Source organism: Maylandia zebra, linkage group LG6 (genome assembly GCF_041146795.1).
Source record: "Maylandia zebra isolate NMK-2024a linkage group LG6, Mzebra_GT3a, whole genome shotgun sequence".
NCBI lineage: Eukaryota > Metazoa > Chordata > Actinopteri > Cichliformes > Cichlidae > Maylandia > Maylandia zebra.
Window position 1 is genome coordinate 22,846,054 of NC_135172.1, and position 23,296 is coordinate 22,869,349.

General features: G+C 40.2%; 2 protein-coding genes and 1 non-coding gene across 4 annotated transcripts; 1 reads left to right on the forward strand and 2 right to left on the reverse strand.

The window, feature by feature from the left end:
* Positions 1-689: 689 nt before the first annotated feature.
* Positions 690-8,667, reverse strand: dnaja1 (DnaJ heat shock protein family (Hsp40) member A1). Its single transcript, XM_004549509.6, has 9 exons — positions 8,547-8,667; positions 7,141-7,287; positions 6,860-7,049; positions 5,478-5,582; positions 5,143-5,370; positions 4,933-5,047; positions 4,599-4,714; positions 3,917-4,017; positions 690-3,679 (listed from the first exon to the last, which is right to left on the reverse strand). Exons 2-9 carry the CDS (start codon positions 7,270-7,272, stop codon positions 3,446-3,448), a joined length of 1,221 nt encoding a protein of 406 aa, XP_004549566.1. The 5' UTR covers positions 7,273-7,287; positions 8,547-8,667; the 3' UTR covers positions 690-3,445.
* On the forward strand, positions 8,643-12,961 carry aptx (aprataxin). 2 transcript variants are annotated; one of them, XM_004549510.4, is made up of 7 exons: positions 8,651-8,879; positions 9,911-9,957; positions 10,079-10,357; positions 10,449-10,508; positions 10,601-10,827; positions 12,260-12,363; positions 12,472-12,961. In XM_004549510.4, exons 1-7 carry the CDS (start codon positions 8,750-8,752, stop codon positions 12,618-12,620), a joined length of 996 nt encoding a protein of 331 aa, XP_004549567.1. In that variant the 5' UTR covers positions 8,651-8,749; the 3' UTR covers positions 12,621-12,961. The 2 variants fall into 2 exon arrangements, with proteins under 2 accessions (XP_004549568.1, XP_004549567.1); XM_004549511.4 differs by lacking the exon at positions 9,911-9,957 and having other exon boundaries at positions 8,643-8,879; positions 10,196-10,357.
* A 1,399-nt stretch (positions 12,962-14,360) lies between these two features.
* trnai-aau (transfer RNA isoleucine (anticodon AAU)) lies at positions 14,361-14,434 on the reverse strand. Its single transcript has one exon. It is a non-coding gene; the product is annotated as a tRNA-Ile (tRNA).
* Positions 14,435-23,296: the final 8,862 nt, after the last annotated feature.

The window sequence follows — 23,296 nt, forward strand, 5'->3', positions numbered from 1 at the left end:
ATATATATAATAAAAAGAGAGTACATTCTCTTTCAGTTCTAATGTTTTGCATATCAAAACATAATAACAATCATTCTAACATTAACTACAAATGATGAACAACATAATGGTACAGGACCTTGCAGTCAATGAGTCAACCATAAACTCCTCTGTATATCTAGATTCAAATGTGAGGCAGCTCAAACTTGCCTCAGATTACTTCATGCAACAGGACAATGATCCTAAACACCGCAGCAAATCTACAACAGAAGGGATAAAAACCTGATTGAGACTGCTGTGCATAAACAAATGACTCAAAGCTGCAACATGTGGTTGTACAAACTACTGAATCATGGCGTATACCTCATCTTTCACACACCATTTTTGTGTTTTGTCTTAGTTTTTGTTAAATATTTTGGAATTTTAAGGTTGTATTTACCTAATTTCAGAACCTGTTAAGGACCAGGAGATTAAAAAAAAAAAAAACAAAAAACCCTCATATGTAAAATCTTCAAATGGGGAGAAAAAAAAAAGGGCATGCTATCGCAACTGTACCCGATATGTGGTCACTGTAGATTAAAACACAGCAAATATTCAATTTTAGAAGAAACAAACAAACCTATTTTTATATTAATTCCCATCCAACTGAATAATGACTAGAGTGTGAGATGTACAGAGAAAGAGGGAAAAAAAATAGTTTGAGCCAGTGGTTTAGATTGTAACAGGGTGTCTGAATTTTAATATCTGGGTATAAAAATCCAGTTTAATGAAAAACAGCAGAGACAGATTTTCTAAAAGATATCAAGCACTGTTACACAGAAACTTAGAAAGACCATTAAATCACATTTATTTAGAAAACATGAACACAAACAAGTAGACCACTGGTCCAAACATGCATCAAGTTAATTTAAAACCTTGGCAACATTTACTTGAATTACTCTTTGCATTGAAATCCCCTTACATTATGAGCGCTCAAATTCACATCTGCATTCAAGAACTACTTACATTATTTAAGGAGACCCTTGCTTCTGTGAGCATGACCGTTTTACAACATCCAAGGCAAACACCATTGAGATAAAAGAAAGAAAAATAAAACTGCATTATCAAGTAACTTCAAGTTAAGTTATGAAAAGGCTTTCAAACAGGCAGACACTTTAATGAGGTATAAAGTTTGCAGGTTTATCTATTTTAAAAGCCCACCCATAAACTCCCATTACTCATTTTGGCTTTTACAAGGTTCACAAGGAATATGGAAAAATATTAATATCTGGTTTCATTTGTCATTTAAACTCTAGATTTTGGAGTCTGATCTCATTGTCTTCCAATGATTTTAAACTCACAACAAAACTAAACAGGCAGACATTAGAAACCTTTTCGAGTACAATGTTGCCACAACCATGCCATTGTTTCCAAAGAAAAATCATACCTATTCAAAATAGCCCTGCTTATGCTTTGTTTTATAAAATGAAAACGGGTCCAGTGATAGGGAAAAAATGTCAGGGAACACACATGGGTAAGAAAGAGAAGGACAAAAAGGAAGTTATTCTCTTCTTTCCACAGAAAGAAATGTCTCTAAAATGTCTCAGCCATAGGCAAAGCACACAAAATGTTCTGTTACTGTCACAATGATTGAATGTAGGAGTCTTCATGCACTCCCAGCTCCTGAGAAACTTGAGACTTAATCCACAGACAGCTTTTTCTGACCAATCAGAGCAGGCTGGACCTTTCAGGATGAGCATTTCAGGAAGAGGATGAACTGTGGCATAGCGGCAATATGGAGCGGGGCACGGAAGAATACGTTGTGTTTAGTTTTTTTAATATTAGTATGTAAACCTATTCTAATTTAAAAAAAAAAAAAAAGAATTATGAAATGTAAATGAGTATAACAAGAATCATAAATAGCCTTTCAAAATATAAGGTGATTGCACATACCTTTGCACACTCTCACACTTACACTATACTAGACGTGCACGGCATCGTCACAGACAACTGACTGCAGCTCAGGAAAAAACTAAACAAAACGCTAAACTCAAACATTAGTTGGAAATTAAGTGGCTTGAACTTCCCGTTTCCCTGTTTTAATCATGACTACACTGATTTCAAACCTGTCACATGTTTTTTCATAAAAAGTCTGAAAAAATAGCCCTTGAAAGGGTACAACAGCTTTAATGTTTTAAATCAAGTTTCCAAGCACCTCCACCACCATCTGGTCCTCGTGGGCCCCTTTCAGACAAACACGCCTGAGCTGTATAAATCAGCACTCTGATCGCTTTTCCATTAACTCTTTCCCCCATAAAGACGACATCTGATGACCTCACATGTTCCCTTAACGAGTTTTGACATCTCACTGTATATCAATTAAGATGTGGTTTTACAACCATTAAAATAGTTTCCTGTTTTTCTGAAGTGTCGCTGTGATTCTGTACTGTAACCAGAAATGTGACCACTCTTCACAAAAGAACTCCAAGGGTTACTCCTAGTAGGCTTTAAAGGGTAAAGAGTTAAAGTTACAGCAGCAAACGCACTAGGTCAGAAAATATGTGTATTTGGCTGACTGCATGCAGTCACAACAGAGAGACACCCACACTATTACAAGCGTGCACGTCTCTGTTGTAGCTCTGTGGGCCGATCAGCTCACTATAGAACGCAAAACACCAGCTCAGTTTCTAAACTGCTCAGAGAGAAAAATTTCTTCTGTGATAAAGTTTTCTAGCCTCTGTGAAAAGGGTTGGGGATGATGTCCTTGCTCTTAATGACAATTGTCATTAGACTTTGCTAGAGTCAATACTGACAATGCACGTCCCGGTAAATACAAAGACTTTTACAAATAAAGCTGATATTGTGCACATACCGTGGATCTCTGTCACAGTCACAGGGATGTCTGAATGAAGGCATGAGGAACACTGACTGAAAGACAGAATGCTGTTACTTTAAGAGACTGACAGATTCAGCGCCGTTACAAGTTTCATGTCTGAAAGAGCTACAGACACCAAAAATGGATGAGACTACAAAAAGTGGTTTTCAACGCCTGATTTAGATTTCTCTCTCTCTCTATATATATAGGTTATTTACCTATTATTGTCATCAGTTTTAGTGTAACTGCACAAAAAGCAGGCCGTCATGCTTTTCCCTGAAGCCTGTTATACCAGCCCTCATCTTTAATCACAGTGTGAATGACAGAAGAAGAAGGAAAAAGAAAAAAAAAGAAGAAAAAGAAAAAAAAAAAGGGGGTCCTAGATGAAAAGGAATTCCACTGAACTGCATCTAAGTTCAAATCCTGCAATTTTAACATTCACAGGGCATTGGGAAACAGTTTTATGAACCAACTTCAAACAAACTAAAGAGACGAATTGATTTTTAAGGAAAATAAAGTTAAAAGTGCACAGGTAACCAAAAAAAAAAAAAAGGTGCTTTGCATTGGAGATGAGGATCTAAGCTTCTGGAATAGACAAAGGCCAGCTGTTGCTTAAGACGTCTGGCACTGAACACCACCAGTGGTGGCGTAGTCGTCTTCGTCCATGTAGTAGCACTCATTTCTGTATCTTCTCCTGTTCTCAAAGTCACAGTCCTCCAGGTCAGCATAGATGTAGAGGTCATCGTCCATACTGTCTGGCTGCTCTGCATCCATCTTTTCTGGGAGATAGCGCTCCAGCTCCTTCAGCTTATGTTCGGGGAGGAAATTAGCTTTTGGGAACACCACCTAATGAAACATCCGTAAATAGATTCAGTTGCAGCTCCACAGTAGACCATACACGCATATTATAATGCAGAAAAATGCTAACACTTTATGTTATTTTAATGGTGTCAATGTTTGCAAATATGGGCCTCATCAGCTGCTTTGCTTACTTATGCGTAATTTAGTCATAAAAATATAAAAGACAAAGGCATTAAAAAAAACAAAACAAAAAACCCCAATAAATGCCAAAGAGATTCTTACCGAGAAGTGAATAATGAGACGCCCCTTCTCAAACGGCCTGCGATACGTGGGCATCCCTTCATTCAGGACACACTTAGTGTCGCCAGGCCTGATCAACTCCCCTGTAATTTAAAAAACAAATATATACAACATCAAAATAAATTAACTGAGTAAGAATGAGTTTGTAGTTTATTTTAACTACTGTACGGTAGAGGTCCAGTGGTCTTGACAAGGTGGCCTAGTTTCACTGTGAAGTACAAGCCACACCAAATGTGGCTTGCTTGGCTGACAATAACATTAGGCCCATTAAGTCAATCTAAACAAAAAAAAATAAAATCATCACTGTTTATTCATATTTTTCAAAAAAAAATGATTTTAACTGTTCTGGAAAAGGAGGACATCACAATGACACAGCACATCTAAAACACGGTTCACATCTCACAGAGAAATCTTTCAAACATCAATCACCTGGAATTATTTTAAAAAGCGCTATGACAGTTTCTAAATTCAATATGTGTTATTCATTGGATGCATTTTTCAATAATACATTCATATCCTCTAAAGCAGAACAATAAAAAAAACAAAAAACAAAAATGGACCTGAGCCTGCTGATGCTACCTCATTATACATAAGAATATTTTCATACACCAATCTGGTTGCCAATCAAAGTAACTCCCAAAAAGCATTTCCCACTTTGATTTACCTGGATGTGATGTGATGAGGAGAGTTCTGTTGTCCAGTGTCTGAATGGGGTTCTTGAAACCACATAAAGCCTCAACCAGCTGCAACTCCATGGACATGATGAGGTCCTCTCCTTTCCTAGTTAGACAAAAATGAAGACCAAAAAAAACAAAAAAACAAACAAAAAGAAAAGCAAAAAGAAAGTCAAACGTCAGCCTACAGCATGGACATGGAAATTAATTTTATTTTTATTGCACAAAAGGATGAGAGGGTGATGGTAAAGCACCAACCTTGGTTTATCATCCTAGTTAACATTCAAAACAACAAAAAGACACTTAAGAGCAGCTTCTTTTTACCTGGTGAATTGTGCATGGTCTCGCTGATCTAAAACAATGATGATGTCGCCTGGCTCGAGTCCCGGCTCCTGGTCTCCCTCTCCATGTAAAACAATTTTCTGGCCATCTCTCATTCCTGTGTAAATGTCACCGGGTAACATATGTACAGGTTTACCGTTTTCCTTGTTTGCACACAAACAGACGCAAAAAAAAGTTTTACATTTCTCTCACCTTTGTCAATGTGGACCTCCAAGATCTTCTTCTGTCGTAGGATCTTCCGGCCTCCGCATGCTTTGCAGCGGTCCTTTTGGCTGATTCTTTTTCCTTGTCCTTGGCAGCTGTGGCACACTGTGGACATCTGCTGTACCATACCTGGAAGTAACTGGTGTACGCGGACTTGCATCCCTGTGCCATGACAAGACATGCACACCTGTACCGCTCCTTTACGACCTCCACGACCTGCCAAATGAATAATGCAGGAGAAACAGTTTGGTTAGATAACTTGCACCAGACTGATGTGACGCACATCTCACTAACATCTAAGCAACTTTTTAAGAGAAACATACCTTCACATCTGTCACAAATGGTATTCTTTGGGACAGCAAGTTTTCTTGTTGCTCCATTATAAAGCTCTTCTAGCGTCACTGTAATCTGATGAACAATATTCTTCCCTGGGGGGCAACAATATTGCACAGTTAGTTATATCACAGATTTCAGCAGTAACACTTAAGCCTGAGAGGTCTCCCAGAGAAACCACTAAGACAAGCTTTCAATAATTCAATCATTTTGCTGTACATTTGAAATGCAGTAATAAGTAGAAAAAAAAAAAACCCAAACTCAAACATTCAAACTCTCTACGTTCGAAGAGTGAGACATTTTTTCAGAAAGCATTTCTCACACTGTCTCTTTGTAATTCTAAAGCAAATTCTAAAGCCATCTAGCGCAAAACAGAGCATAAATCAGGCATGCTTTAGGGGCACGTGTACCCGTGAGTAACAAGTCTCTTACGGTATGAGCATGAACTTTCAAGCCTTTAAAGACTGTTCTACTTTATTTCAGCTAAAACTATGAGTACAGAGATAATCTTTGTTTGCTTGGCATTCTCTGGCTCTGCCAATTACACAAGTCTGCAAAAAAACAAAAAAGATTTTTCAGCTGCATGTGATATTTTTGGTAAATGTTATTGTTTTTAGAGTGCTGAATCCAAAAACGATCTCCATTTCCCTCCATCACGTACAGATTTTTTGCAAAACATGAGGAGTTTACATAAAAAAAGCACAACAGTGATAAAAAAACAAACAAACAATTAACAATGTTTTATTACAATTAACCAAACATATTTTTTTAAGATTCCCTACCTTTCGCCATGAAGAAAATAACCCTCCACTTACCTCACTCAATTCCTCGTATTTTCTATTTGTATTTCTCTTGAGTCTCACTCTTAGTAATATTAAATGAATGTAAGAAATCATTATTAGATATGCTTTTTTGACTCAAGTATAGGATACCAGATTTCAGTTTAAAAAGGGAAATTGTATGCTTAATTACACTAAAAAACACGAGTTTTGCAAGAAAACATGACGAGATTGAATTTTAAAAATATTTTCCCCGGTTTCAGTGAGTAAAAATCTATAAGAAACAGTCAAAGAATCCCGTGCAGTTTTTAGGTTGCAGACCTGTGTTATCTGTATCATGACTGACCTCTAGTGTAAAATAGTGTACTTGTAAAAAAAAAAAAAACTCTACATGACGATTAGGGGTGGGGGTGTATTAAAGATCATACAGCACCAAGCCACAGTATGATTTAACAGATTCAAACTCTTTGTGTCTGAGTCTTTAGAACCAGTTTTCTTTCATATCGCATTGCATCAGAGAACATATTTAACACAGGCAAACTAAATGGCTTTACATATTATTTCACAGCTATATCCTCTCAACATTTGCCTACCTTTTCGCTCTCTATGCATCCGGCTGCCTCCACCAAAAAACAAGTCAAAGATATCCATGGGTGATGCAAAGCCCCCACCACCTCCACCGCCAGTTCCTCCTTCTTTTATAGCCTTTTCACCTCCCCGGTCATAAATCTCTCTCTTCTTCGGATCTGACAAAATCTCATAGGCCTGTGAGATCTGCTTGAACTTGAAGAAAAGAAAAAAGAGAAGACAGACCGTGTCAGAAGACGTGTGCCTCACCTGTTGATGTTAATGACAGTAAGAAAATACTACACACCTTCTCTCCTTCTGTGGGATTTTTATCAGGGTGATATTTCAAAGCCAGTTTGCGATAGGCCTTTTTCAGCTCATCTGGAGTTGCGCTGGGTGGCACACCCAAAGTGTCGTAAAAACCTGTTTCTTTGACCATGTTTGCCTTGAGAAACTGAAATAAATAAATCAAATATTCATAAATAAAATAAAGTTCATAAATGTTCAGCTTCTTGTGAATCTGAGCTCAGATCTTGTGACCATAGAGGACATTGCATGTGATCTGCATGGACACTGTCACCCTAAACTATCAACCTGGAAATACTTTGTGATTAGATGGGAGGTGATGACTGAAACATAAAGCTTGTGGGCCACAATCAGCCCAGCAAAGACTTCAACCTAGCCCTCCGGAGAGCTTTAGAAAATGTGCACACAGATGTTAATTTTGGACTTCTAATTGTATTTTCATACGTTCATGGCCATTTATAGTACGTCAGAGTAGTAAGTAACAAACTAAATGACAAAAACGTTCCTGTTTTTTCACCATCTAATACAGTTTCTGTTAACAAAATAATTGCCAGACACTCAATGACTTACCTTTTCTGTTAATTTGACACATTTCTTTAAGCCTAAAGAGACCTGCTGACAGATTCATTTCACTACAGCAGCATTTTTATTATTTTACTTTCACCAATCTGGCCCACTCAAGCTCAAACTGGAGTTCACAATGTGAATCGAGTCTGGCATCCCTACTCTAAAGGGTGAAGTAGATCCAAACCAGCAACTTATTCCTCATTATCATAACAGAGTCGCTAAATCCCTTCACGGGGGGTGGGTGGGGATTCAAAGAATTAGCTACCAGTTACCAGCACCACACAAATACAGCCTCAATCCAGCCCTTTTAAAAACAGATAACTAGCAAGTCCTACACAAGACCTTTTCCGTTGTAAAAAGGAGCAAAGACCAGTAGTGCCTTCGCTTTCTGTCCGGCGTTGAGTAATTTGTTTACTCAACGCTGCCATATTTGTTTTAGAAGCGATAGTAAAACTTGGCGACTCAACTATTTGTAATCTTTTATTAGTGGGAATAAAAGATCACAGTATATTTGAACAAGATGTTTGTATCCAGTTGGTTTCAGAGGTGTTTATGAATCAATAAAAACAACTCAATACTGTTGTCGAACGCTCCTTTTGGTACTTTTCAGACATGTCCAGTTACTTAGGTTTTACATAATCCAGTGGTTAAATGTATACTGTTACATGAGGGGCACAAACTGGGGCTGCTCGGGCCCTACGAGGCTATTTGAGCTACTTAGCCCGGCTAAGGAAAAAAAAAAGATTAGCTTTGTTCTTTTCTCAACTTAAACACCGACCAAAAAATACACATGACACTTGTGATAAACACCGTGTGAACAGATAATTACTGTTTTCCAACCTTATATGAAGACAATGATGTCGCCTCACAACCTCCGTTCACAGCAACTCTTCTAGAAGGTTCTTCTAACCCGCCTCTATCGTAAATGAAAGTCGCGTCCGGTGACGTTTATTTCCTGCGACGGAGCCCCCAGTCACCCAAACAAGCGTGAACTGTTGGAAACAGAAACCCTGGTTGCGAGGCCGAAGGCAAACGATGATAAAATGCCACTCGGTTGGCTTATTAGCGAGGAGGGGAATCATAAACCCATCCAGCTCCCTCATTTACAGACTGTTGTGTTGGGGCGAGGGCCAGAAACAACCATCAAAGACAAAAAATGCTCTCGGCAGCAAGGTAACAGCATCTCAGTCTGAAACACTAGCAGTGTTAACAATTAGATCAACTATTGAAGTTTTTTTTTTTTATCAAAATATAAAAGAAAGATTAAAAAAAGAGATGTATTGTATGACCGCTAAGGTTATGGCCACGTCAACACAGCCTGAGCTCTCTTAGGCAGGTGTTCTTGTAATCTGTTTAAGCGATCTTCAAGAAGCCTGGAGAACTCCAGGCTTCTTGAATGACATTCAAATCGCTTCTTTAGATGTTGGCCGCCTTTTGTTTCGTTCTCAATCAAGGTGATCACAGACTGCTTTAACAAGGATGATAGCTGATGCTGAAAAATTTAGCTGTTGCCAATCAGGTGCTTTCCAGATGCAAGGTGAATCAAAATGTGATGGTACTTCTCTGCATTCATAATTCCATCAATTTTGATAAGATCTCAGCAACACTGGCTGAAACGCAGACCGAGCCTCCACTGTGTTTTACATATGCCTGTAGACATTTACTGTTGTGTTTCTCCTGACCTCCTTCTTACATATTAGTAACACATTGAACCAAAATGTTTAAATTTGGATTTGACACGCCATAATACCCGTCGCCCTTGATTTTTCATTCCAGTTCTCAACCTGAACTGAAACCCTTTCTCCCCATTTCCCTTCTTTCTTTCACGACTGTCACCTCTCCAGTGAGACCATTTCTGATGAGGCTTTGATTAATAGTTGATGGATCAACTGAAGGGCCGAATGCATTTCTGTAATATTGAGGTTAAGCACTTATTAAGCGTCTTACTGAGCACACAAAGCCAAAACCATACATTAAACTATACACTACAAACAGTGTATCTGCCTCACATCCATGGGTATATTAGAATCACCACTAACATGTATATCTTTGGACTGTGGGAGGAAGCTGGAGGACCCATAGGAAGCCCAAACCCATTTACAACATTTTTAATTGACTTTCTAAACTATTATAAATTTCCCAAAGATTTTATCATTAATATGTGGAAAGTGTGACTTTTGCAAATGTTATCCTTTTCCAACCAGTGGAGCTGAAAGCAGAATGCAACAAAGGTTATGTCAAAGTTAAACAGGTAAGATACTTACACATTCATAATTTGAATATCTATAAAGAGGTTAAACTTTTTCCCATCTTCCACTTTTTACTATATAATCTTACAATCTGTCTTTTATATCCCCATTTTTATTCCAAAGCTGGGCTTAAACCCCACCTCTGTAGACTCCGTGGTGGTTGGTAAAGACAGTGAGGTCAAAATAAAGCCTGGACAGCGCCTTCATATTGTCAATCAGCTTTACCCCTACACTGTACAGTTCAAAGAGGATCCCACTGGCAGCCAAAGTGGAACAAAAAGGCAGCGAGAGTCCACTTCAGAGGACCGAGAGAGCCAGAGGGACGCTCAGAGTATGAAAGCAGACAAACAAACAGAAAGGATCTCAGTGTCAGTCAGTCACGCTGATTCCCCAAAAACAAATGTAAGAAAAAAAATGTTTCGATTGTTTTCATGTTTTGAGTTTGAAGGAATACATTATCCAGAAGAAACATGTCCCCTAATATCGGTTGCAGGAAAATGCTGGACACTGGAGTCAAGGCCTTAAGACATCAATGCAAGACCCCAAGATGCAGGTAGCCGTTCTATAAAAGAGACTCACGATGTGATGTTGACTGGAGAACTGGATTTTGTCTCTAATATCCAATTTGTAACTTTTTTAAACTAGGTGTACAAGGATGATAAAGTGGTCGTTATTAAAGATAAATACCCCAAAGCTCGCCACCACTGGCTTGTGCTCCCGTGGCAGTCAATTCCCAGCCTGAAGGCTTTGCGCACTGAGCACTGTGATCTGGTGAAACACATGCAGAAAGTTGCTGACCAAATGATTCAACAGCGCCCAGATTGTAGTTCGGTGCAGTTCCGCACGGGATACCACGCCATCCCAAGCATGAGGTAAAAATTTAGACTATATGAAATGATTTTGTGAACTTGGGAGAGTAACTAAACTAAACTAAAAATATGGAGGTAATATGCTTAGACTTAGTCCTTTTACTACAATTTGACTGATGAGGCTTTAGTGGATGTGTTTATTGAGACTGCTATAACAAACAATTAAAAACAACAAAAAACAGTTTTAAATTAGAATAAGAATAGTGATAATAATGATAATAATTGTTGGTTTTATAGAGAATTTTTCAGAATCTACCTTAAAAAGTGCTTCAGAGATCAGCAAAATAAAACAAAGACTGAATGAAATAAAGAAGTACAGGGCAGAATAAACTAAAAATTAAGACCAATAAATTGTAGAGAGAAATTCAGGAAATGAAAGACAGTTCGAAGTCAATTAAAAATCAAAGTAAGCATTTTTGTTTGTTTGTTTGTTTACCAGGTAGACACTCCAGTTAATGTGGTACTCAAGGTTAAAGAAGCTCTGAAGTTAATGACTTTTAAGAGGTTAGGGTTAAGGATTTTCATTCTGACTCAAAAGCTTGTGAAATCAATCACGTGGTTGTTAAAAGCTAAAAAACAAAAGCGTCAACAGAATACATTTGGAAGCAATTTTGAAAGGGAATCCTAACTTTCTGGGAATAAATGTTAATTTAAAAAAAACTGTGCAGACTTCTCTATGCTTAAAATAAGTACATTTCATGTTTACGCTTAGTTTAAATGAACCTTAATTGCTCATCATTTCCGCATTGAACCTTTACTTTTATTTGTCTGTTTTTTATGTTTTCATTTACAAAGGCTCTGATTTTTCAAATTTGCGTTTTTAATGTTTCATCCTGTTCTTCTGATCTGGCTTTAATTTTTCATATGAACATGTAAAACATCTTTAAAACCATTAAAGAGAAATGTGATGCAGATGTATTATTGTATTTGAAAAATGAATCTAATAAATTGTGGTGTGGTCCCAACGTCTGACACATAAACAACAATCATTACCTTAAAATAACTACTACATACTGTGTGAGTGTCTAGATCAGGGGTCCCCAATCCCAGTCCACGAGGGCCGGTGTCCCTGCAGGTTTTAGATGTGTCCTTGATCCATCACAGCTGATTTAAATGGATAAATTACCTCCTCAACATGTCTTGAAGTTCTCCAGAGGCCTGGTAATGAGCTAATCATGTGATTCAGGTGTGTTGACCCAGGGTGAGACCTAAAACCTGCAGGGACACCGGCCCTCGTGGACTGAGATTGGGGACCCCAGGTCTAGATTCTTCCCACATTATTTTGGAATAAAAGTGCCATGAAACTTGAAGCTAGAAGCTGTTTTGGACATCTGCTGCCATCTTGTGGCTAAGATCTGAAATGTAAACGCTTCAGACTTTACTTTCTAATCTTAAACAGGTTTTTAATGTGGCTTTGAAATTTTCTCTCTTTCAGCCATGTTCACCTCCACGTGATCAGCCAAGACTTTGACTCACCTTGTTTAAAGAACAAAAAGCATTGGAACTCATTTACAACAGATTACTTCATTGAGTCTAAGGGTAAGAACAGTTCTAGTTTATTTTTAACACCTGCTTAGAAATAATTTGGCTTTAGAGCAAATCATTTATACTGTGGACTCAAAATACTTTGTGTTTTTCTTCCTGCAGATGTCATTCAGATGCTTGAAACTGATGGAAAAGTCACTGTGAAAGAAGGCACCAGTGAGTTGTTGAAGCTACCTCTCCGCTGCCACGTGTGTCGCAAAGAGCTTCCCACTATACCGGCACTGAAGGAACACCTGAAGTCTCATTTCTGAGATAACAATGTGACTGTAACTTATGCTCATGCTCTGGGTTTTCATTGATCACATATCTCATGTTAACTTTTTTTTATAGTATAGATTCATTCTTTTGTACAATGTTAAGTTCCTGTAGCTTCCATAATTATTGGCCTGATTACAAATTCCAAAGGTCTTCAATGTTTGTTGCTTTTTCAGCTTTTTAGGGTTTTCCAGTTTAATAGGAAATTGAGTGTCAAGCTACAAAACGTTCAAGGTAAATGCCATCAGTGTAATGCAAGGTCATGGATTTCATTTAGTGTTAATACCATTTCAAACATGTTAAAATATTTTGCAATAAATATTTTCTAAGAACTAAATACTGCCTATATCTTTTCAATTAAAGTTGCCTCTTTTAAGTCCTGCAGTGCATCAAGTTTAGACTGATTTTTAATGCAGATTTACAGAAAACAAAGGAAGCTGTCGATGTATTGTACTGGGAATGCATTAACTCGCTTTCAGAGCTGGCACAGCTGCCACAGAAATCAACATTTGTTTCAAAAAGTATAAAAGAAACCTTTCGAACTTACAGGTTTTTATATAAGGAAAAATAGCTTGCTGGAAAAAAACTGTACTGCTTTGATGTGTTGAAATAGTAGCAGACAGTCAAATAACACATTGGTACTTGGGAGAACTTTTTGTACTTTTTCTTTGCTGCTATTACAGTACTCCTTTAGCAAATAACAGTTAAAGCTTGCTCAGCCACCTACTGCTAATACCTACGTCTCAGTATTTTGATTCTCATTCTAATTATGTGATTGAGAAATCTGTTTAAACCATTACCAGAGCACAGCCTCTTTACACCCACACACTCGCAGTATCTCTAGTCACACCAATCATTTGCATATCCTCCTTCACTACATTCAAGAACCTCTTCTGTGGCCTTCCTTCGTGTTCTCCTGCCTTGAAGCTCCATATTCAACATGCTTTGTACAATACATCTCCCTCCTCTGCACATGTCCAAACCATCTGATCCTTGATTCTCTGGACTGTTCGACCTGAGCTGTCCCTCTGATGATCATTTCTAATCCCACCCATCCTGGTCCGATGATCTCAGCATCTTCAGCTCCACCTCTTGTCTTTTTCCCCCCAAACCACACATAATAGCAGGTCTCACTACCATCTTATAAAATTTGTAATTAAACTGTCTGCCAGAAAACCCAAAAGCGCTTTTTGCCTCACAGTTTGTCATAAATCTCAGTAAATTATGGAAAACCAGGTGTACTATGATATTGAATCAGACAGTTATGTTGACATGGTCATTAAACAGATTATTGGTGACTTTCTCGGTGGAGAGAACATATTTAGACCATAAATATGGGTGAATTGTCTCCTGGACATTGGCAGACATATTTTGCTGGTGGACAATGTGAATCAACTGGAAATTTCCTTTAGTCTCCACTATGCTTTGTGACTGATTCTGTGCAGTATATCAACTTTTATATTGTATTTGTTTTTCCTGGCGTTTTTCCAGATTGTTGTATACGGTTTCGCCCGTTTCCTCAAGAAAGATTATAAAAACGTAATTTGCATTAGTACACAATACAACATGAAGATTTGGTACCATCTAGTGGGGACTTTTCATATAAGCCGCGACAGTTTTCGAGATTTGTCTATTGACGAACTACTTCTCCACACGATATTCAGTATTTTTAGGGTAATATCGTCATCAACCAGTACAACAGAAATGTAAAAATAAATTAAACAAAAAGGCTCGACTGGCCCGTACGGGGATCGAACCCGCGACCTTGGCGTTATTAGCACCACGCTCTAACCAACTGAGCTAACCGGCCACGTCTGCGAATGAGAAAGTACCATTTATATAGAGAGTCATACATATCACACGTCGTAGTTTCACATTCGACTACAAGGCAGGTATTATGTGCTAGTATTTAATTTAAGAAGTATCAGTAATAAACAGCAATACTCTGCGACAATGCTGTCTTTGCTAGTGATCCGATACCAATAACAATAGCCTACTTTTAACCTATAAAGGGAGTTTATGTAGGGGAGAACAGTACCTCGTGATTTAGGCTGTGAGATTAGCCTAACCAGCATCCATTAGCCAAATTTGGAACATATTTTAATGACCTCTAAATGGCTGTAACAATCCTGTGGTTTAAATGTGTTATAGACCATTAATTAAAGAGACGTGATAGTAAACACAAAAAGTTGTTTTCATACTATCAATATTTGGATCAATTCCCCCCCTCTAATATGCAGGACAGCATTTTGCTTAAAAATGTATTATTGTAGAGGTGCACTCAGCTTAAAATTTTTATTCTTTGTTTATTCAGCTGTCCTGCCACTATTTTTCAGTAGCTAATTGTAATTTTTAGAGATGGACCGATCTGATATTACCTATCGGTATCTGTCCGATACTGACTTAAATTACTGGATCGGATATCAGAGAGAAATCAAAAATGTAATCCCATCCGAAGTATCACAAAACGCGCTCGGCGCATCGGAGCAGTATGCCCTGCCAGCGTCAGTTGGAGCATTTGGAGCTGCTACATGCTTCCTAACAGCAGCATTTCATCTCTGCGAAAACTATCCCAGAGAAGTAAAGCAAGTATGTAAGTTCATCCCTGAATGTTTGCATAGTATTTCCACGTTAAGCTTAACAACTGATATATTGAGCCACAGCTGGACTGGTCATTTGAGTTCCAGTTTGAGGTGAAAAGGAAGCGATTTGTCCCTTACCTCAGCTAGAATTAAAAAATAGACACAAAGCTGGAGTTATTCTGTCTTTGCAGCGCAGTTGCATCTACTTCTCTCATTCACTCCCCCTTCCTCTCCTGTTATTACTTCAAACATGAAACTGATCAATGATCAGCTGATCGGCTTTTCTGCAGCAAGTCCCATCTTGTTTGTTTTTTATCGCCCACTTTGCGCTAGAAAGAGGAGACCAGCGGATAAACAACAACAGCACGTTGTTTATCCGCTGCCTGATAAGCTGTTGTTAGAATGTATTTAATATTACTTTCTAGTATCAGCTGAGGTTTGCTGGAGCCATGGCTGTAAAAGCTGCTGGTCATGATATCCGTTTGCGGTGAGAGGGAAACATGAAGATGAAACCACGAGATGTCCTTACTGAATCATCAGAGCTGAGCAGGTGATGGAGAAACAGGTTTACCTTTGAGGTTACATGAATGAGTTGAAGGGAAGTTATGAACTGTTTCTGAGAGACAAATAACACCAGGATCCTTTTTTTTTTTTTTTTTGCCTGTCCCGTTTGGCTCTTTTGCCATCAGAATTGTTGTCTAAAGGCAAAGAAAGATGCCCAACGGATTTACTTTACCAAATTGACCATCCCAGCCTTGCCATAATGGTCCATTTGATTCACCTGTTATTGTTTATTTTATTTTCACTTACTGAATATGGGACAGACTTGACTGGGGGAAAGAAGGGGAGAAAGAAAGAGGGAAAGAGAAACAGCTGAGAAGAGGGACGGGGGAGAAGGGCAAAAGACAAAAACCAACAGAACGGGCAGAAAAAGAAAAAAAAAGAAGAAAAAAAGCAAAAAAAAGCATATATCAATCACCTGGATCACCTGCTGAGAAAGAAAAAAGAAAACAAGCAGAAGAGAACAAGAGTAATAGAATAAGCAACATCACAATGATATATGGGAATATGACAGTAAATACTAAATATTAAACATTATTGTGCAGCACATAAGATCAACAGAACACAGTGTGCTTTGAGGTAGGAGCCAAAAAGGGTGTAGTTTGTGGGTGTGACCACCCGTGTGTACATCTGTGAGCATGGACGCGTTTGTTTTTTGTTTTTTAAAAGGTTCCTTCATGTAATGATCTGCTAGAGGGTGTGGGGGGGCCACAGCCCCGTCCTCCAGGGCATGAAGCAGGTATGGAGGAGATCAAAACTCCAGACATCCAGAGGCCCCCAGAACACAAGAGACCAAGGAAGACCAACAGAGGGGCAGCCGCGCCACTGTCCCAGAAAGAGCTGAGGAGAGTCCCAGATGAGGGCTCACTCAGCAGCCGCGGAGCAGAAGCCAGGGGGAGTTGCAGTGACGCGCCCGTGAGCTCCGCCGGCAGCCAGCCGTGCCTGAGTGATCGAGCCCCAGGCCGAGAGGCCGGGGGCACCCCACCTCCGAAGTGGCCCGAGCAAGCCCCAGGCTCCAGGCCCCGATAAGCGGCCGCCAAGGAGTGAGCCGGTGTGTACCTGGACGCCCATCCCCGGACACAAAGAACCTCCAACGCACCGATGTCTGAGGGAGTCCGCCACTGGCAGGGGAAGTGGTGGTAGGGGGAGATAGACCTCCATACCTTGGAGGGCCTAAGATGTCCCCAGAGAGGTGGCGCCTGACACCCAACCTGACATATAGACACAGAAATACAGGCACACACATATACAAACATCCATTCCCACCCTCATGCTCTCATATACACTTACTCCACACTCAACCAACGTGGAGACAGACATAAAGAGACGCTGTACACACGATCACACTCCCCAAGCGTACTCTAAGCCCCGGGTCTAGGTACCCTTGCCCCTGGAGGGGGGGAACTGCCCCCAGACCCAGGTGGTGTTACCCTTTTCCCTGCGGTGGGGAGAGGCAGACCGCCCCGACTCCGCAGCAGCAGGGAGGCCCCACACTCCAGACCGCACTCCTCCTCCTAGCCCCCCCGCTCCAGCAGGCCGCAGAGAATGGGGGTGAGAGAAGACTCCAAACCTCCCTCCACCCGCTCATTGTAGTGTTGATGCATGTGTGTTCTAAGGTGCAATTAAAACCCAGGAGGGCATGGAGCTACCTGCCAGAGAGCAGCAGGTAAGCGCATGGTCCCTCCTGCTGGCCCTCAATGTCTACGTGTATTTAACATTGAGAGGTGGGCAACGACGCCAGGGGTGAGGTGTACACCCTGATGGTACTTTGGATTCCGTGTATCGTGCCCACCCCCAAGATCCTATATGTATGTGTAATGAGAGTGTGAGTAATGTGAATGTCTAAGTTGTGGGATAAAATTGAGGTAGAGGCAGCCGGACGGGGGGGGGGGGGCTCCTCTGCACCCTGGTGACATACCCCTACTCCAAGGTCCTGCATGTGTGGGTGGTTGTGGTGGAGCGGGAAGGGAAGGAAGGGAGGGGCAAGTGACCCCTCCCTGGGGCCAGCTCCCCCGCTGACCCCAGTAGGCACCCCCATACTCCCACCAGGGAAAGGGGGCCCATCCAGACCGGGGCCGAGTGCAGCAGCGCCTCCCGGCCCCACAGAGCCCAGGACAGTCCACCCAACCCCACCACAGAGAAAACTGCACCCACCCCACCATCCACTCTTCTTCCAGACTACATAAGACAATAAACACCCAGGCTGAGATCTTCCTCCACCTCTCCTGTATCTCCCCCTCCTGTAGAGAGAGCCCCTGAGGAGAGGAAAGCTCCTGCAAGATGTGACAATCTTCCCCACCAGTTGAAGAGCCCCCCAGGTGGCTCGATGCACCGGCGGAACCCTGCTCCAGGGCTGGGCCCCCATGCACCCACCCGCCCACAACCCCGGCAACACACCAACCAGGACCCAAGCCCCCGAGGCCCGGCCCGGGCCCCAGCCCAGAGACGGAGCGCCCCCAGAACCTCACGCCCATCCCGGACCCACCCAGGGGCAGCCAGGCTACCAGGTCAGTAACCCACGTCCGTCAGCACAGACCCTCCCCTAGCCTTGCTGCACGCAGCCACGAGGAAACAGTCACCTGAGAGCCAACAGAGCCCCTAACCGGACATGACCGCTACCCCGGGTTGAGCCCCCCAAGGAAAATGCCTCCGGGGAACCCCCCGACGCCCTAAGCCTGTCCCTACCCCCACACCAATCACAACAGTGAAGGCGGGACCAAACTATGACCCCCCACCCCCACTAGGTGATGGAGCTGATCAAAGGAGCCCAGAGCAATTGATCTGATGTGGTGGCAGAGGCTGTATCAAGACTAATGTAATCTAATAGATAATTTCTATATTGATTAGAATTAAGATTATTTTTATTTTTCCAGTTCATGAGGACTGTTGAAACATGTGAAAAGCCGCGGCAGGGAATTAAAAGGAACGGACTTCAGCGTGAACGACCAGTTCCCCAAAGAGATCTTGGAACGACGCAGGGTCCTCTTCCCAATCCGACGCGGCTTCATCCAGAAGGGTTCCCGCGCTGTCATCGCTGTGGACCGGCTGTACGTGGACGGACAGCTCCACCGCGACCCCAACATCACTCCGTGGCTGTATTAACCTCACACCAGATAAGAATCAGCCACACCATTTCCCTATCCACTCACACTAACTTGCATTAACATCTGTTTAACTTACCAGCATCAAATCGCATCTTAAAGTGTGATTTCATAGCAGAATTAACACCGTCACTCTCCGTCAGTGATTTAATTGGAATGTTTACGTTTTGTTTTGTTTTTTTTCTTCTCGTTTTTTTTTTTTTTTTTTCCTCCTCTCTTTTCCCCCTCTTGGTTTTATGCTGCTCACCCCTGTCCTTGGTTTCTTTCTTTATTCCTTTCACTGCCTCGATCACCTGCTTCGACACTCATCCACAAACATCCTTTATTTCGACACATACGCACCATGCGCTCAACGGCAGCACATTTATATCAGTCAGACAGCGCACACAGTCGTTTAGGATACACACACTTAAGCCAAGCCTACTCATATTAGTAACTATGCATACACAAAGTCAGACTCAGGGAGCATCTCGCCACACATTTTTTCTCTCTCTCCTTCTCTTTATTTATGAACAAGTGACGTATTCTCTCCACCTGGCTAAGCGACGCACACAGCATACATCCCTAGTTATACACAAACATCTATGGGTACACTGAGGTTCATTACATGGAATATAAATGGAGCTGGCTCCAGAGTCAAGAGGTTAAAAATATTTAACCAACTCAAAAAACTACAGGCAGATGTTGTCCTTTTACAAGAGACTCACAGACCTCTTAGAGGTTTGAATGAACTTAAAACACCTGAGTTTCCTAATGTGTTCTCAGCTTGTTATAATTCTAGACAAAGGGGAGTAGCAATTTTAATACATAAAAATATTAATTTCACAGTACTCGATACAGTTATAGATCCAGAGGGCAGATTCTTAATCATTAAACTATCTATACTTGATAAAAAGCTATGTATTGCAAGTGTATATGGTCCAAATGTTGATGATCCCTCATTCTTTCACGGTTTTTTCAGTGCACTCTCTGAACACTTAGATGGCACACTTGTTCTTGGAGGCGACCTCAACCTTGGACTAAATGAAGACATGGATAGGCTCAATACAGCGGGAACTCAGCGTAATTGGCAGTCCACAAATATAATCAAACAGTATATGAGCGACTTTGGTCTTTGCGATGCATGGCGCTCTCTTCACCCCACCAGTAAGGAATATACTTTTTTCTCACATGTCCATCACTCCTACTCTCGTCTGGATTATTTTTTGGTCAGCAGCTCACTGCTGAACGACATTTCAGACACTGAGATTCACCCTATAGCTGTCAGCGATCATGGTCCTGTATCTTTAACACTAATGCACAAGAATAATACTACGCCAAGAAAAAACTGGAGATTTAATATATCACTACTTAAAGATGAAGACTTTATTAAATATTTTAAAAAAGAGTGGACTTCATATTTGGACTATAATGACACTCCCGAAACATCAGCTTCTGTTCTATGGGAAGCAGGGAAAGCTGTGATGAGAGGTAAAATAATTTCTTTCTCATCACATAAAAAGAAAAAAGAAAACAAAAATATTCAGGAATTAGAAAAAAACATCAAATCACTAGAAGAAGCCTACGCATCCCACCAAGATCAGGAAACATTGAACAAAATACGCAAAACAAAACTAGAATTAAATGAGATAATTGATAAAAAAACAAAATTCTTAGTACAAAGACAAAATTATGAACATGGTAATAAATCCGGTCAATTTCTAGCAAACCAGCTAAAAATAAATAAATAAAAAACAACTATATGTGCTGTTCAAGATTCATCTGGGAACACAATATATGAACCGATACAAATAAACAACATTTTCAGGGATTTCTATAAAACGTTGTATTCACCACAAATAAACCCATCTAAAAAAGAAATTGATCAGTTTTTGGACAACATAACTCTTCCAAAATTATTGGACACTCGAGCAATGGCACTGGATTCACCACTGACACCAGGTGAACTCCAGGAAGCCCTGGTAAGTATGCACAATAATAAGGCTCCAGGTCCAGACGGCTTTCCTGCAGAATTCTACAAAGAATTCTGGTCGATTCTAGCACCAGTTTTCTACAGAACGTTGTTGGAAATTAAAGAAAAGGGCAGACTTCCATCAAATATGAATTCTGCAAACATTAATCTCCTGCTAAAACCAGGCAAAGACCCTGTATATCCCTCAAGCTATCGTCCAATATCCCTTATAAATGTAGACCTTAAAATAATCTGCAAAGCTCTCTCAAAGAGACTGGAGAAAATAACCCCCCTCTTAATTCATCCTGACCAAACTGGTTTCATAAAAGGTAGGCACTCATCAACAAATACACGTAGATTACTTAATTTGATAGACTACTCATACAGTAAAAACCTAGAAACTACAATATTCTCTTTAGATGCAGAAAAAGCATTCGACAGAGTTAACTGGAAATTTCTATTTGCAACTTTACACAAATTTGGTTTTGGATCCTCTTTCATAAACTGGTTAAAAATAGTATATAATTCCCCAACAGCTTGTGTTAGAACAAATGACTAGACATCCTCCAGCTTCTGTCTCTTGAGGGGCACCAGGCAGGGATGCCCACTCTCCCCTTCACTGTTTGCAATTTTTATTGAACCACTAGCAGCAGCAATTAGACAGAATTCAGTAATTAAGGGCATAAAATGCAAGAACGTGGAACATAAAATCAGCCTTTATGCGGATGATGTGTTACTCTTTCTCCAAAATTCACAAACCAATATCTCTGGGGTGATTGAATTGATAAACTCTTTTGCAAGAATATCAGATTACTCAATTAACTGGTCAAAATCTACAGTTCTACCGATTAATTGCTCCCTCCATAATTCCTCTTCTACGCCACTGCAATCGGGAAATATAAAATATTTAGGTATTAATGTTTCTCCCAAGCTTGCAGATCTAACTAAATTAAACCATATCCCACTTTTAAAGAAGGTAGAAGATGATCTGGCTAGATGGAAATGTCTACCCATATCACTCATGGGAAGGGTTGCCGCTATAAAAATGATGGTCTTACCAAAAATAAATTATTTATTCTCAATGATCCCAACTAAACCGCCACAAGATTGGTTCAGATCTCTAGATTCATGTATGTCCAAATTCCTTTGGAAAAATAAACCCCCACGTATAAGCTTAAAAACACTACAAAAGACCAAGGATAAAGGAGGACTAGAACTGCCTAACTTTCAGCACTACTTCTTAGCCAACAGGCTTCAGTTTATCTCAGGATGGCTAAAACACACCCTCTTAGATGAACCTTGGCTAGATGTAGAACAAGCACTTTGCAATAATCTAGAGATCTCAGACCTACCATTTATCAGCTCAAACATCCAACGACATGAATGCTTTAAAAGCATCAACATCAGCTCTTCTCTGACAGCATGGTGGGAGTTTCTAAAATTGACAGCGTCTTCATTAATCCCATGCAAACGTACACCTATCTGGAACAACCCTGACATATTACAAAACAATAATATGATAAACTTTTCAGATTGGAGTGGTAAAGGAATCAAATATTTAGAACATATACTAGAAGGAACAGAATTTATTTCATTTGACAGACTAGTTACACAATATGGGATCAACAAGAAAAGATTTTTAGAATATCAACAAATTAAATCCATAGTAAAAAAGAAATTTAAACCGGGTCAAGTTGAACTACAAACACCACCAAGTGTGGTTCAATTTCTTACTCTTAAAACCCCCAAATTACTATCCAAAATATACAGAATGCTTTCTAAAACAGATGAATCAATATCACTTCCTATTGCAAAATGGGAAGCGGATTTATCAGTTAACTTAGACCTAAACTTCTGGTCTCAGATTTGCTTAAAAACCTTTCATCTAATTAGAAATCCCAGTCTTCAATTAATTCAATACAAAATATTACATAGAGTGCACTATACAGGTCATCGGATGTTCAAGATGGGCTTTACGTCTACCAACAACTGCTCACACTGCCAAACCAATTCACCGGACAATTATATCCACGCTCTTTGGTTCTGTCCACCAGTTCAGAAGTTTTGGCGCGAGATATGTGAAGACACGAAGTGTCTGAAATGTAACATTCCAACTTCCCCCTTAGTGTGTTTGTTGGGCAGCTTAGATAATGTCACTTCAGAAAAGAATATCGCCCATATGGTTTTCACTGCCCTATGCATGACCAGGATCCTTTTCTAAGTAGCTGACAGCTGGTAACTGTGCAGGGGCGGATCTAGCAAAGTTTTGTCGGGGCCAGGTAGGGCATTAACAGGGAAAGGGGGGCACAAAGAAATATTTTTCTTTGTTATGTCATTTAAAAACTTTGAATAAATAATTATCTGAATCTTACAACAAAACTGGCCATCTGATTAAATGTATAGAAATCCATTATTGTATATAGTAACTAATAAGTCTAATATACACCCTAGTAAGCTATAGTATTTTTTCCTTTGGG